The 16,101-nt window shown below is 40.6% G+C and overlaps 1 protein-coding gene across 1 annotated transcript in view; it reads left to right on the top strand.

The window, feature by feature from the left end:
* Positions 1-8,437: 8,437 nt before the first annotated feature.
* LOC109204094 (protein SMG9) overlaps positions 8,438-16,101 on the top strand; it is a 68,692-nt gene continuing 61,028 nt past the window's right edge. Inside the window, exons 1-6 of the mRNA XM_019364297.2 lie at positions 8,438-8,596; positions 9,364-9,470; positions 9,554-9,661; positions 10,537-10,662; positions 10,754-10,898; positions 11,567-13,067. Of these exons, the coding sequence (XP_019219842.2) occupies positions 9,383-9,470; positions 9,554-9,661; positions 10,537-10,662; positions 10,754-10,898; positions 11,567-11,645 (546 nt within the window). The 5' untranslated portion in view covers positions 8,438-8,596; positions 9,364-9,382 and the 3' untranslated portion in view covers positions 11,646-13,067. The remainder of the gene's footprint in view (positions 8,597-9,363; positions 9,471-9,553; positions 9,662-10,536; positions 10,663-10,753; positions 10,899-11,566; positions 13,068-16,101) is intronic.

Genomic DNA, 16,101 nt, shown 5'->3' with positions numbered 1-16,101 from the left:
ACAATACTGTACCCCAAAGTGTAAAACATGACATTTCCTGTTCCCACTAGGTGGCGCTGTCCCTGATGTCAAATATGGCAGTTGAAATATGTTCAGGGGTGGAGCCTTATCATATGTGTCCACTTTGGTCAAGGTCGGACAATGTATGACAGAACGAGAGGCAATAAGATTTTCATGGCGAGTCATCGAAATTCGCCGTGGCGCCACGGCCTCACCGTATCCCGAAAACTCAAAAGCTCCGCAATTTAACATGGCCAGGTGTGTAGTTGACACTGACCAAATATGAAGCTTGTACGATGAAATTCCAATGAGGAGTTCGCAAAAGTTCGAGGCATGGAAATGGCAAAATTAGAGCCAAAATGTCACCTTCACTTCCAAATGGCGGACTTCCTGTTGGGTTTAGGACATGGCCATAATAGACTTTTTGTGCGTCTCCGAACGTTAGATATGTGTTCCGAGTTTTATACATGTAGGTCATACCCATCTCGGGGGCTCGCGTTTCTCATTTTTCTAGGTGGCGCTACTGAGCCAATTTTCCCTGGACATGTCTACGGACATTAAAATACGTAAATTTTCATCGAGTCTCATCACGCCTGCGACCTTTGGGAGAGATTGGACATTGTGTTTTTGAGCGACAGCACGTTACTGCTTTTTGGCGAGTGATTGAAACTCCACGTGCCGCCATGACCACCCCGTTTCCCTGAACGTAAAAAGCTTCGCAATTTAACATCACAAAGGTCTTTAGATTCCACACACAGGAGATCGCGTAAATCTAATGAAATCCCTTGGAGGAGTTCGTCAAAGTATGAGGCCTGAAAAGAGGGGAAAATGTCGCCAAATTTACACATTAATTTTAAAATGGCTGACTTCCTGTTGGATTTGGGATATTGCTCCAAGAGACTTTTTTGTACATCTTGATATCTCCAATAAGCTTGCCAGGTTTCAAACTCATACATAAAACACAGAGCAGGGGCTGTTGTTTTGAAATTTTGTAGGGGGCGCTGTGGAGCCATTTTGCGCTCTTCAAGGAAAATGAACATATAAAAAGAAATCCCTCATCACATTAGAGGTGTGCGCCAAATTTCAAGACTTTTTAAACTTTTCAAGCCCCTCAAAAGCCACTTCATCTTTCATGGTGAACTGCGCTGCCACCAGGGTGCGCCGTTCAGTTTATAGTCACAATTTTCTCACTGAAGCATCAAGAGGGACTGATGGTGATATTCACCGCTTTTGAGGTGGCCACGATGAACCTGTGAAATCAGTACAACAAAATGAAAGACATGACATTTCCTGGTGCCACTAGGTGGCGCTCTACGTATTCCTGACAATGGGCATATCAATCTGTTCAGGGCGGGTCTGACATCATCCCTGTAAAATCTGGTACTGATCAGATTGGATTTCATTGAGTTACACTAATTTGTTTCTTCATGGCGAGACCTCAATGTTCGCCATGCTGCTGGGGTCACACCCTTCAGCGAAAACTCACAGTTTTCTCTGTAACCCAAGACCAACTCCTTAAGGCTTTCCTGGAGAAATTTGAGGCTGCAGATGTCACCCATTACAATACTGTACCCCAAAGTGTAAAACATGACATTTCCTGTTCCCACTAGGTGGCGCTGTCCCTGGTGTCAAATATGGCAGTTGAAATATGTTCAGGGGTGGAGCCTTATCATATGTGTCCACTTTGGTCAAGGTCGGACAATGTATGACAGAACGAGAGGCAATAAGATTTTCATGGCGAGTCATCGAAATTCGCCGTGGCGCCACGGCCTCACAGTAACCCGAAAACTCAAAAGCTCCGCAATTTAACATGGCCCAGGTGTGTAGTTGACACTGACCAAATATGAAGCTTGTACGATGAAATTCCAATGAGGAGTTCGCAAAAGTTCGAGGCATGGAAATGGCAAAATTAGAGCCAAAATGTCACCTTCACTTCAAATGGCGGACTTCCTGTTGGGTTTAGGACATGGCCATAATAGACTTTTATGTGCGTCTCCGAACGTTAGATATGTGTTCCGAGTTTTATACATGTAGGTCATACCCATCTCGGGGGCTCGCGTTTCTCATTTTTCTAGGTGGCGCTACTGAGCCAATTTTCCCTGGACATGTCTACGGACATTAAAATACGTAAATTTTCACCAGACCTGACGCGTGTGCAAAATTTCATGAGTTTTCGAGCATGTTTAGGCCCTCAAAAGCCGATTCATTTGCCGAAATAATAATAATAATAATAATAATAATAATAATAATATAATAATAATAATAATAATAATAAGAAACAGAGCAGATACAATAGGGCCTTCGCACTTTTGTGCTCGGCCCTAATTAAAGCTGCAAGCAGCGATATGAGGGCCCTCGCACCCCCGGCGCGTCGAGTCAAGCCCAACACCTAAAACCAGCGCTTCCGATCTGATGTCACATTGATGGAATTCATGCATTTAACCACCAGCTAAAATTTCATCTCATTCAACCATTATTATAGTCGTCCCACTAGGTGGCGCTCTAACCATTACTGACAAATGGCATAACAAACATTTCCGAGCTCGAGTCTCATCACGCCTGCGACTTTGGAGAGATTGGACATTGTGTTTTTGAGCGACAGCAGGTTACTGCTTTTTGGCGAGTGATTGAAACTCCACGTGCCGCCATGACCACCCCGTTTCCCTGAACGTAAAAAGCTTCGCAATTTAACATCACAAAGGTCTTTAGATTCCACACACAGGAGATCGCGTAAATCTAATGAAATCCCTTGGAGGAGTTCGTCAAAGTACGAGGCCTGAAAAGAGGGGAAAATGTCGCCAAATTTACACATTAATTTTAAAATGGCTGACTTCCTGTTGGATTTGGGATATTGCTCCAAGAGACTTTTTTGTACATCTTGATATCTCCAATAAGCTTGCCAGGTTTCAAACTCATACATAAAACACAGAGCAGGGGCTGTTGTTTTGAAATTTTGTAGGGGGCGCTGTGGAGCCATTTTGCGCTGTTCAAGGAAAATGAACATATAAAAAGAAATCCCTCATCACATTAGAGGTGTGCGCCAAATTTCAAGACTTTTTAAACTTTTCAAGCCCCTCAAAAGCCACTTCATCTTTCATGGTGAACTGTGTTGCCACCAGGGTGCGCCGTTCAGTTTATAGTCACAATTTTCTCACTGAAGCATCAAGAGGGACTGATGGTGATATTCACCGCTTTTGAGGTGGCCACGATGAACCTGTGAAAATCAGTACAACAAAATGAAAGACATGACATTTCCTGGTGCCACTAGGTGGCGCTCTACGTATTCCTGACAATGGGCATATCAATCTGTTCAGGGCGGGTCTGACATCATCCCTGTAAAATCTGGTACTGATCAGATTGGATTTCATTGAGTTACACTAATTTGTTTCTTCATGGCGAGACCTCAATGTTCGCCATGCTGCTGAGGTCACACCCTTCAGCGAAAACTCACAGTTTTCTCTGTAACCCAAGACCAACTCCTTAAGGCTTTCCTGGAGAAATTTGAGGCTGCAGATGTCACCCATTACAGTACTGTACCCCAAAGTGTAAAACATGACATTTCCTGTTCCCACTAGGTGGCGCTGTCCCTGGTGTCAAATATGGCAGTTGAAATATGTTCAGGGGTGGAGCCTTATCATATGTGTCCACTTTGGTCAAGGTCGGACAATGTATGACAGAACGAGAGGCAATAAGATTTTCATGGCGAGTCATCGAAATTCGCCGTGGCGCCACGGTCTCACAGTAACCCGAAAACTCAAAAGCTCCGCAATTTAACATGGCCCAGGGTGTAGTTGACACTGACCAAATATGAAGCTTGTACGATGAAATTCCAATGAGGAGTTCGCAAAAGTTCGAGGCATGGAAATGGCAAAATTAGAGCCAAAATGTCACCTTCACTTCCAAATGGCGGACTTCCTGTTGGGTTTAGGACATGGCCATAATAGACTTTTACGTGCGTCTCCGAACGTTAGATATGTGTTCCGAGTTTTATACATGTAGGTCATACCCATCTCGGGGGCTCGCGTTTCTCATTTTTCTAGGTGGCGCTACTGAGCCAATTTTCCCTGGACATGTCTACGGACATTAAAATACGTAAATTTTCACCAGACCTGACGCGTCTGCAAATTTCATGAGTTTCGAGCATGTTTAGGCCCTCAAAAGGCCGATTCATTTGCCGAAATAACAATAATAATAATAATAATAATAATAATAATAATAATAATAATAATAATAATAAGAACAGAGCAGATACAATAGGGCTTCGCACTTGTGCGGGCCTAATTAAAGCTGCAAGCAGCGATATGAGGGCCCTCGCACCCCCGGCACGTCGAGCCAAGCCCAACACCTAAAACCAGCGCTTCCGATCTGATGTCACAGTGATGGAATTCATGCATTTAACCACCAGCTAAAATTTCATCTCATTCAACCATTATTATAGTCGTCCCACTAGGTGGCGCTCTAACCATTACTGACAAATGGCATAACAAACATTTCCGAGCTCGAGTCTCATCACGCCTGCGACCTTTGGGAGAGATTGGACATTGTGTTTTTGAGCGACAGCAGGTTACTGCTTTTTGGCGAGTGATTGAAACTTCACGTGCCGCCATGACCACCCCGTTTCTCTGAACGTAAAAAGCTTCGCAATTTAACATCACAAAGGTCTTTAGATTCCACACACAGGAGATCGCGTAAATCTAATGAAATCCCTTGGAGGAGTTCGTCAAAGTATGAGGCCTGAAAAGAGGGGAAAATGTCGCCAAATTTACACATTAATTTTAAATGGCTGACTTCCTGTTGGATTTGGATATTGCTCCAAGAGACTTTTTTGTACATCTTGATATCTCCAAGAAGCTCGCCAGGTTTCAAACTCATACATAAAACACAGAGCAGGGGCTGTTGTTTTGAAATTTTGTAGGGGGCGCTGTGGAGCCATTTTGCGCTGTTCAAGGAAAATGAACATATAAAAAGAAATCCCTCATCACATTAGAGGTGTGCGCCAAATTTCAAGACTTTTTAAACTTTTCAAGTCCCTCAAAAGCCACTTCATCTTTCATGGTGAACTGCGTTGCCACCAGGGTGCGCCGTTCAGTTTATAGTCACAATTTTCTCACTGAAGCATCAAGAGGGACTGATGGTGATATTCACCGCTTTTGAGGTGGCCACGATGAACCTGTGAAAATCAGTACAACAAAATGAAAGACATGACATTTCCTGGTGCCACTAGGTGGCGCTCTACGTATTCCTGACAATGGGCATATCAATCTGTTCAGGGCGGGTCTGACATCATCCCTGTAAAATCTGGTACTGATCAGATTGGATTTCATTGAGTTACACTAATTTGTTTCTTCATGGCGAGACCTCAATGTTCGCCATGCTGCTGGGGTCACACCCTTCAGCGAAAACTCACAGTTTTCTCTGTAACCCAAGACCAACTCCTTAAGGCTTTCCTGGAGAAATTTGAGGCTGCAGATGTCACCCATTACAATACTGTACCCCAAAGTGTAAAACATGACATTTCCTGTTCCCACTAGGTGGCGCTGTCCTGATGTCAAATATGGCAGTTGAAATATGTTCAGGGGTGGAGCCTTATCATATGTGTCCACTTTGGTCAAGGTCGGACAATGTATGACAGAACGAGAGGCAATAAGATTTTCATGGCGAGTCATCGAAATTCGCCGTGGCGCCACGGCCTCACCGTAACCCGAAAACTCAAAAGCTCCGCAATTTAACATGGCCCAGGTGTGTAGTTGACACTGACCAAATATGAAGCTTGCACGATGAAATTCCAATGAGGAGTTCGCAAAAGTTCGAGGCATGGAAATGGCAAAATTAGAGCCAAAATGTCACCTTCACTTCCAAATGGCGGACTTCCTGTTGGGTTTAGGACATGGCCATAATAGACTTTTATGTGCGTCTCCGCACGTTAGATATGTGTTCCGAGTTTTATACATATACCATCTCGGGGCTCGCGTTCTATTTTTAGGTGGCTATGACAATCTGACATGCTACGGACATAAAATACGTAAATTTCACCGACCTGACGCGTCTGCAAATTCATGAGTTTTCGGCATGTTAGCCTCAAAGCATCATGCGAAATAATAATAAAAAATAAAATAATAAAATAATAATAATAATAATAATAAAAAAAAAAGATACATAGGGCCTTCGCACTTTTGTGCCGGCCTAATAATAATAATAAGAAGAAGAAAACAGAGCAGATACAATAGGGCCTTCGCACTCTCAGTGCTCGGGCCCTAATAATAATAATAATAATAATTAAAGCTGCAAGCAGCGTTATGAGGGCCTCGCACCCCGGCGTGTCGAGCCACGCTCAACACCTAAGACCAGCGCGTCCGATCTGATATCACATTGATGGAATTCATGCATTTAACCACCAGCTAACATTTCATCTCATTCAATCATGATTATAGTCGTCCCACTAGGTGGCGTTCTAAGCATTACTGACAAATGGCATAACAAACATTTCCGTGCTCGAGTCTCATCACGCTTGCGACCTTTGGGAGAGATTGGACATTGTGTTTTTGAGTGACAGCAGATTACTGCTTTTTGGCGAGGGATTGAAACTCCACGTGCCGCCATGGCCACCCCGTTTCCCTTAACGTAAAAAGCTTCGCAATTTAACATCACAAAGGTCTTTAGATTCCACACACAGGAGATCGGGTTAATCTGATGAAATCCCTTGGAGGAGTTCGTCAAAGTATGAGGCCTGAAAAGAGGCGAAAAAGTGGCTAAAATTACACCTTAATTTTAAAATGGCTGACTTCCTGTTGGATTTGGGATATTGCTCCAAGAGACTTTTTTGTACATCTTGATATCCTCCATAAGCCTACCAGGTTTCAGACTTATAAATAAAACACAGAGCAGGGCTGATGTTTTGAAATTTTGTAGGGGGCGCTGTGGAGCCATTTTGCACTATTCAATGAAAATGATCACATAACAAGAAAGCCCTCATCACATTGGAGGTTTGGGCCAAATTCCAAGACTTTTTAAACTTTCCAAGCCCCTCAAAAGCCACTTCGTCTTTCATGGTGAACCGCGTTGCCACCAGGGTGCGCCGTTCAGTTTAAACTCACAATTTTCGCACAGAAGCATCATGAAGGACTGATGGTGATACTCACTGCTTTTGAGGTGGCCACGATGAACCTGTGAAAATCAGTACAACAAAATGAAAGACATGACATTTCCTGGTGCCACTAGGTGGCGCTCTACGTATTCCTGACAATGGGCATATCAATCTGTTCAGGGCGGGTCTGACATCATCCCTGTAAAATCTGGTACTGATCAGATTGGATTTCATTGAGTTACACTAATTTGTTTCTTCATGGCGAGACCTCAATGTTCGCCATGCTGCTGGGGTGACACCCTTCAGCGAAAACTCACAGTTTTCTCTGTAACCCAAGACCAACTCCTTAAGGCTTTCCTGGAGAAATTTGAGGCTGCAGATGTCACCCATTACAATACTGTACCCCAAAGTGTAAAACATGACATTTCCTGTTCCCACTAGGTGGCGCTGTCCCTGATGTCAAATATGGCAGTTGAAATATGTTCAGGGGTGGAGCCTTATCATATGTGTCCACTTTGGTCAAGGTCGGACAATGTATGACAGAACGAGAGGCAATAAGATTTTCATGGCGAGTCATCGAAATTCGCCGTGGCGCCACGGCCTCACAGTAACCCGAAAACTCAAAAGCTCCGCAATTTAACATGGCCCAGGTGTGTAGTTGACACTGACCAAATATGAAGCTTGTACGATGAAATTCCAATGAGGAGTTCGCAAAAGTTCGAGGCATGGAAATGGCAAAATTAGAGCCAAAATGTCACCTTCACTTCCAAATGGCGGACTTCCTGTTGGGTTTGCATCAATGGTCCCACTGACTTTTTTTTTCGTCTTGGCATGATACACACGTGTGCCAAATTTCATACATGTAGCTAAAAGGATGTGTTCGTAGGGCTGCATTTAACAAGGCATAGGTGGCGCTACAGAGCCATTTCCCAGTGCTCATATGTAAAACCATTAAAATACAAAATTTTTCACCAGACCTGGCATGTGTGCAAAATTCCAAGAGTTTTCGAGCATGTTAAAGCCCTCAAAAAGGCCCTTCTTTTGCCTGAATAATAATAATAATAATAATAATAATAATAATAATAAGAAACAGAGCAGATACAATAGGGCCTTCGCACTCTCAGTGCTCGGGCCCTAATAAACAGAGCAGATACAATAGGGCCTTCACACTCTCAGTGCTCGGGCCCTAATTACAATATATTAAATAATCCAAAGTGTTCAGAATACGTTACTCTCATTGAGTAACTTAATGGAATACATTACAGAATACATTTTGGGGCATGTATTCTGTAATCTGTAGTGGAATACATTTTAAAAGTAACCTTCCCAACACTGGGGATTCATTGTTTGATGTTGGTTTAGTGATCGTATTTATTCTTTTCTACAAATAAGGCATGTTTGTACTCTGTGTATAATTCCTCTACAGTCTCTTCAGATCGCTGCCTTCCTGTTTACAGTGTGCCATGTTGTAATTGTGGTTCAAGACTGGTTCACTGATTTGAACCTTTACAGGTAAGTACTTTAGGTCTGCGATGGACCTGTGCTCTCAAGATGGTTGTGATTATAATTTTAAAGCCCCATACTCTCAAAGGAATGCTGAGCATTTCATGCTGTATCTTAAAAGGATATTTGTTTTTGCTTTTTCATAAGCTCAGCAATGTGGTTCTTTCAGTCGGTCTGACATTTTAAACAGGCAAATCCAGACCTGGGTAAAATCTCAGACTACGTGCCCATCTAACATGTGCTGACATTCATTACTTTTAGTACACCACAATCTGTTTGGAATCAGTTCATGACTCATTTTCTTCACACAGCATCATAAAAAAAATAATCTGAGCAACTCTGGCTATGTGATTAAAAACCTTTTCCCTGTGCATAGCATTCTTGCCCAATGCTGAAAAAAGCAGGTTTTCACTGACTTTGTACATAGCTTAAAATGATATCTCTGTAGCAGAAAGCTGCAGTTTTAATCAGCACAAATATTGATATGAATATGTATTGTTTTGGCTTCTTTTGGTGAAACATCGATGTCAGATTACCAAACAATTTTCTTTACCAGGGTTATCACTATGTGACATCTCACATTGGCACAGCAGGAAAATATATTTACATAGTTTCATATGTAAATAGTTACATAGTTACATATGTAACTATCCAAGCAAATTTTACCTGTATTCTTCCCACTCAGCAAAATGATCTAATTCTCATTATTATTACGTCTTGTGACACAAATTGATTCCACAGCTGAAGTTATATCATTGTGTCACCTTTGTGTACAGGTTTCTTCAGACTGCTGAGATGCTGAAACCTTCCACACCGTCTGCAAGCCACGACAGCACTGGCTCTTCAGGCAGTGATGATGGAGCAGAGTATTATCCACATATAGGTGGCTGTTTAATGCTGATGCGCTATATTTGACACACAAACCAATTTTAAGCATGTCGAAGTTTAAATTTCTTTCTCCCCCAGTTTTCCTCCAGAACAAAGCCAGACGGGATGATTTCTGCCCAAGAAATCTGAAGAACATGCATATGGTGGTCGACAAATTAATGGCTCATTCTCACCTCAAATACAAAGGTGCAAAACTACAACAAATTTATGTTTATGTTAATGTTTTATGTGTAAGTAGCAATGAATGCCAGTAAGGGGTCTGGTAGAAGAAAATGAAGACGTTGGGAGATGTTGACATGCAGGGTTTAAAACAGTCTTAATTTTGCAGTTGAATAAATTTGTGGTACTGATACCTTTAACGGGCATAATTTTACAGCATCTTTTGCAAATTACCACATTTTGTTTGGCATCCTCCTTGTGAAATCCAAACGACAGCGAGTCTCATTCCCTTCCTCATCTGAAACTCATGCTGTTGCTTTATTTTTCCCTATCCAGAAGTATATAAACACATATTCTCAGCGCAGGGTAGAAGATTTTCTGGTTGGGGTGGGGTATATTGCCCACCCCTTGGCTGATAGTGTTCCTTTGAGTGTTTTTCTAGCCAGGTATGCTTTTACGCCAGTGTGTTTGGGATCATTCTCACATGATCAGTGTCAGAATTTAATCCTTTTCTGCGTTCGTGACTCTATCAACAAAGCTGGCTGAAATACGTCCCCAAACTGTGATGAGCCTCTACCATGTTATACAAATGGCTGTAGACAATCACTGTTGTACCTCTCTTCTGACCTCCTTCATACATATTAAGAATGATTTGAACCAAAAGTTCCAAATGTGGATTCAGGACTGGTAAAAGGCTCCATCAGGTTTATGGTGTTTCTAGGTGAAAACCTTTTGTTTGCTTTGTACTTATGAGCAATATGACAATATGGCAATATGACTGTTTTATGACTGTCCAAAGGTTTTTAGTGAATGTGTTTCGTTTAGTAGTCCTGTAAACAAAGCAGTACGTCCGAAGTGGATTAACAGGCAGGCAACACCTATAACGCATGCTTTATTCTCAGGAACATTATCCATGCTCGACTGCAATATCTTCCCAGGCCTGGGGCAGGACTATCTGACAACCGAGGTCAATATGTTCTTGCTTCCTGTGCAGGAAAACGACGGGGAGGATAATTTGACCAAAGCAGGTTACAAAAAATGTTTCTTCTCATAAGGTAAAACTCAAGTGACCTCTCGTGTGTTGTGTGAAAAATAAATAAATCTTTGCATGTTGTTTAGGGTCAGGAACATACCCACTGTTCTCTCTGCTCCCCGGCTACAGAGGACACCCGGCCTTTTCCACCATGGTTTCAAAGCTCCGCAGCCAAATACTGGCCATGCCCCGCTGTCAGCTGTCACACACTATTCTCACTGAGAAAAACTGGTAAACATCATATTGTACTATTTATATACAAATGAATAATTATTTTATTCATATTCCAGTATTTAAAAAGTGTAGGTGACTAATCTGTGGGAAAAAAGCAAGACAACCAAGTATAAATGAGGAAGTATATCCTGCACTCAGGTTGAGAATCAATTTTACATTTTAAACTGGTTTTCTCAACAAAGCCATCATAAATGTCATTATTTTTGAACTCCCATAGAAAGAGTTTCTAATCCCTTTGGAAGAAATGCTGAATTTCTATTAGAGACAAAGGGGTCTCTCTGTTCTCTGTTTGTTTTTGTTTTTTAAACTAAAGGAAATGAGCGCTGGTGGTTTGTTGTGAAATAGTTTTCTGAGGCATGGTGCAACCTGCTGCATGTACCTACAAGCACAACACATTCAGAGTGGTGAAAAATATTTCATGCTGTGGGATATCAGGTTAATTTTTTTTTCTCAACATGCTTAACACAATATCAATTGAAAATGAAATACTACAGTGAAAAGAAACATATAATTCCATGCCATATAAAGAAAGTAAAAGTGTTAATAAGTAAGGTTGGTGCAGAAATACATACTATTTGGATTTTTGGTGAAATCTTGAGACATTATTGGGATTTTGTTTAAGTTTATCCCTCCGTTTCCTGTCTTAACTTTCTTTGTTTTCACAGGTTTCACTATGCAGCTCGTATCTGGGATGGTGTGAAAAAGTCCTCGGCCCTCTCTGAATACAGTCGTCTGCTCTGCTGACACGTGTTGAACTGCTCTTATGTACAGTTTTATTTCACTGATCAGATCACACAAAGACAAAAGAAGTGCAGCTGAATGAGATGTTTAAAATAAGAGTCAGTACGAACATCACTGGAGCATAAAATAAATATAATTACTCAGACTTTGAGTCCTGATTGTTAAATAGTGTCCTGGGACTGTCCTCAGGAATTTTGATATTTACAGATAAACTTACAGCCTGTGCAGAGGTGGTGAGCAGGAAAAGAAAGTGTCTTCTCTCAGCAGATCTGTAATAAAAATGCGAGAATAGTTTTTAAATTCAAGTCATTCTTGACTGTGTTTCAGTTTTGATGCACTGATAGTTGAAAATACAGATTTCTGTCTTTTTATTACCTTTTTGAAAAGATAAGGGGAAATATGCAAGTGAATAATACACCACTGAAAACTGGTGTGTCTGGTTTTTATTGATATGTGCTGTAAGGTAGAATGTATGTGGCAATAACGGTTAAATCAGTTTGTGTGGTGGTCAGTAACTTTCATTTCTCATGAATCACAGTCAGTTTTGTTTTTCATTCAGTGCAAGAAATGAAGCTGTCTTCAAGGACTACCACACAGAGTGATTACATGGTTAAAGCATACTCTGCTGACATTTAAAACAGTCACTGGTCATCAAAGACAAAAAAAACAATTTACGTCTGTTCTTAAAGAAAATGATTTGCAGCCTAAATTATTTCAGCAATAGAATTAAACAACTTTACAGAATATTCCTTTAAATATATGATACAAAAATCCATAAAGCAATTTAATAACATTAAAATTTCAAACAAATACACAAAATTAAAAACTAAAACAACATGTTTTCAAACTAGTTTTAATAGAATCCCATCGGGACTAAAAGAAAAACGCAGGAGAGATGTTATTCTAATTTAACAGTGAAGATTTCTAACTAATACCAATTTAATTATTTAGACTCAAAAACAGTGAGTTATAGGTTCTTTGATGTCTTTGCCCAGTTGGTTATTTAACTTTGCAAACAAAAGAAGAAAAGCTACATGGAACACAGAGGTCATATTACAACCTTTAAGAAGCAAAATACGGATGTGTTATAATGTTCACATGAATAAATCTGCAGATTGCAATTTTGTAGTAGATTAATGATGTTGGTACAGTATATTTGCACAACAGTTTTGTACCTGGATTTTAAGTCATTAAAAGCTAGTCAATCCTTCAAGGTAACCAAACCATATTCAAAGTATGAAAAGTTTTATTGTTGGACTAGCCTTCTCTTTGAAATAAAGACTGATGGAACTATGCTTCCGTATTACCGGCTTTAATGAGATATCAGAAGCATCTCTAAAAAGAAATCTAAAAATCTCATTGAGGTCAATATGTTCTTGCTTCCTGTGCAGGAAAATGATGGGGAGGATAATTTGACCAAAGCAGGTTACAAAAATCTTTTCTTCTGATAAGGTAAAACTTCTGAGGCCTGTTGTGTGACAAGTAAATAAATCTTTGCATGTTGTTTAGGGTCAGGAACATACCCACTGTTTTCTCTATTCCCCGGCTGTTAAGGGATTTCTTAGGATTTTAGGATTTTTATTATGTTATGCTTAAAAGTACATTTCATTATCTAAATGTGTTTGCTCTTTCTTATTCAGCTTAACCTCTGCAACTCTGTGCAGACTCCTAAATGGGGAAGTTAACCTCTGCAACTCTGTGCAGACTCCTAAATGGGGAAGTTAACCTCTGCAACTCTGTGCAGACTCCTAAATGGGGAAGTTACACAGGAAGCCTGCAGTTCTATTTTCTCTCTTCCTGTATGTGCTCTCTGAATAAAGACTCTTCCTTTTTACTGCAGCGGTGCGAGTCTCCCTCGACCGTGTACACGTAAACCTGTCTGAGCCTTTTTATTCCGACCTGGGTTGCAATACAGGAAAACTCCTGACATTTCTTGGTCCTTCGAGCCGGATGGGACACAGCGACCTTTGTGTGACCCCACAGGAAAGCCTCATCGAGCCCCAACGTCGTGAGAAGCCCGCGCTGAAGTCTGTCGACAGCTCCTGTCCAGGTACAGGATAAAGTCCAGAGACGTGAATTCGGGTTCTGGCCAGCGTTTTTATAAGTGGTCCACGGCGGTGGGGGTCGATGAGGTAAACCTGAGAGACCGGCAGCAACCAGGTGAATATTAACACTCAGACACCTCGCGTAAAACGTTTAGGCTCGCCCAGAGGGGCTGGTAGCATTCCTAAAAGTAAAGGCTCGCCTGAAAAAGGGCTGGAAGCATTTTTAGAAGGGTTTCTAGAAGTAAAGGCTCGCCTGAAAAAGGGCTGGAAGCATTTTTAGATAAACCTCGTCCATAAAACGTAGTACGCGTTGAAAAGGTATTGTCGTTGTTTTATTTTTGTTGGTGGAATAAGTTGATTTTACAGCACAATAAGGAGGCTGAACTATTCCACTATTTTGTTTGCTGTTGGCCACCCAAGTACTGGTGAAAAGAGAGAAACAGGTTGTGTTGACACCGCTTTCAAGAATAGCTTGAAAGTAGAAGGCCGTGTCAACTACCTCTCTCGATTCTCGTGCCAGAGAAGGTGCCGCGGTTGTGTAGTTGTAAAGTATTAAAAATAAAAGGATTAAAATGGGTAATGAAGCTTCAAAACTCACTGCTGACGAGCAGTGGTTAGAAAAAAAATGTCCAGGTGCCGGACAAATTAGTGCATATAGATGGAGAAATCCAAAGAAAACCTAAATGTCCCACGTGGGAGGGAAAATGCATTGACTAAATTATAAGAAACCCTCCAAGCAGAAATAAATACTGAAAAGGAAGCTAAAAAGAAAACAAAGAGTACACAAGAGTTGTAATATTTTAAAGCATGGAAAGAGGAATGAAGTGGAATAAACAAAAGGTTAAATTAGGGTTAACTTAACTTAAAGTAGAGCTTATCTAGTGATAAGCATGATAATAGGAGATCATAGGAAGGTTAACAACCTGTAAACTGGTATTAACAATGAAACATAGTTGGCATGACGACCGTGCCTAGAATGAATAGAATGCATGAAACCAGATAATTCACACGAAAATATATCAAATAAAAAAGAGAGATGCATAAGGTATTATTATGGCTGTGTCATTGTTCAGCCAAGGAAAATGTCTCCAGCTTGGGGAGGTGTGAAGCTGCAGATTCACACAGACCCGTGATGGATACATAATAAAATATAAACTAATATACTATTGTATATTAGTAGTAAAGTAGTGTATTGTAATATACTATTGCTGTTATAAAAAAGGAAAAACAATACAATGATAACATTAACAATGACATACTATTAATAAGAAGAGGCACCTCAGTCAGTTATGATGTGAGGTGGAAGATTGTTAAAAGTAGTCTGAGTCAAGCTTAAGGTTTGCTCAAACTCAGTACAATGATATATGAGATGAAGGAAATAAGGAAATAACTACACTAATCAGGTGCATAGAGACACTTGACCTGCTTGTAAACCTGTCATCTTAGATGGTTTATAGAGGACACCCGGCCTTTTCCACCATGGTTTCAAAACTCCGCAGCCAAATACTGGCCATGCCCCGCTGTCAGCTGTCACACACTATTCTCACTGAGAAAAACTAGTAAACATCATATCGGTACTACTTATATATAAATGAATAATTATTTTATTCATATTCCAGTATTTAAAAAGTGTAGGTGACTAATCAGTGACAAAAAGGAAGACAACCAAGTATAAATGAGGAAATGCATCCTGCACATTTTAAACTGGTTTGCTTAACAAAGCCATAATAAATGTCGTTATTCATTGAGCTCCCACAGCTTCCCTGTGGAAAAAATGCAAAATATCTATTAGAGATGACAGGGTCTCTGCTTCCCTTTACTTTCAGTGACCACAACCTGCTGTTTTTTTTACAACAGAAAATGAGTGCTGGTGGTTTGTAGTGAAATAGTTTTCTAAGGCATGGTGCAATCTGCTGCATGTACCTACAAGCACAACACATTCAGAGTGGTGAAAAATATTTCTTGCTGTGGGATATCAGGTTAATATTCATCTCAATATAGTTACAACACAGTTTTATTTCACTGATCAGATCACACAAAGACGAAAGAAGTGCAGCTGAATGAGATGTTTGAAATAAGAGTCAGTATGAACATCACTGGAGCATAAAATAAATATAATTATTCAGACTTTGAGTCCTGCTTGTTAAATAGTGTCCTGGGACTGTCCTCAGGAATTTTGATAGTTACAGGTTAAGTTACAGCCTGTGCAGAGGTGGTGAGCAGGAAAAGAAAGTGTCTTCTCTCAGTACATCTGTAATAAAAATGCGAGAATAGTTTTTAAATTCAAGTCATTCTTGACTGTGTTTCAGTTTTGATGCACTGATAGTTGAAAATACAGATTTCTGTCTTTTTATTACCTTTTTGAAAAGATAAGGGGAAATATGCAAGTGAATAATACACCACTGAAAACTGGT

The sequence above is a fragment of the Oreochromis niloticus genome, linkage group LG11, assembly GCF_001858045.2.
Source record: "Oreochromis niloticus isolate F11D_XX linkage group LG11, O_niloticus_UMD_NMBU, whole genome shotgun sequence".
NCBI lineage: Eukaryota > Metazoa > Chordata > Actinopteri > Cichliformes > Cichlidae > Oreochromis > Oreochromis niloticus.
Note: the sequence above shows the minus strand (reverse complement) of the source record. Positions and strands in the feature narration are given on the sequence as shown.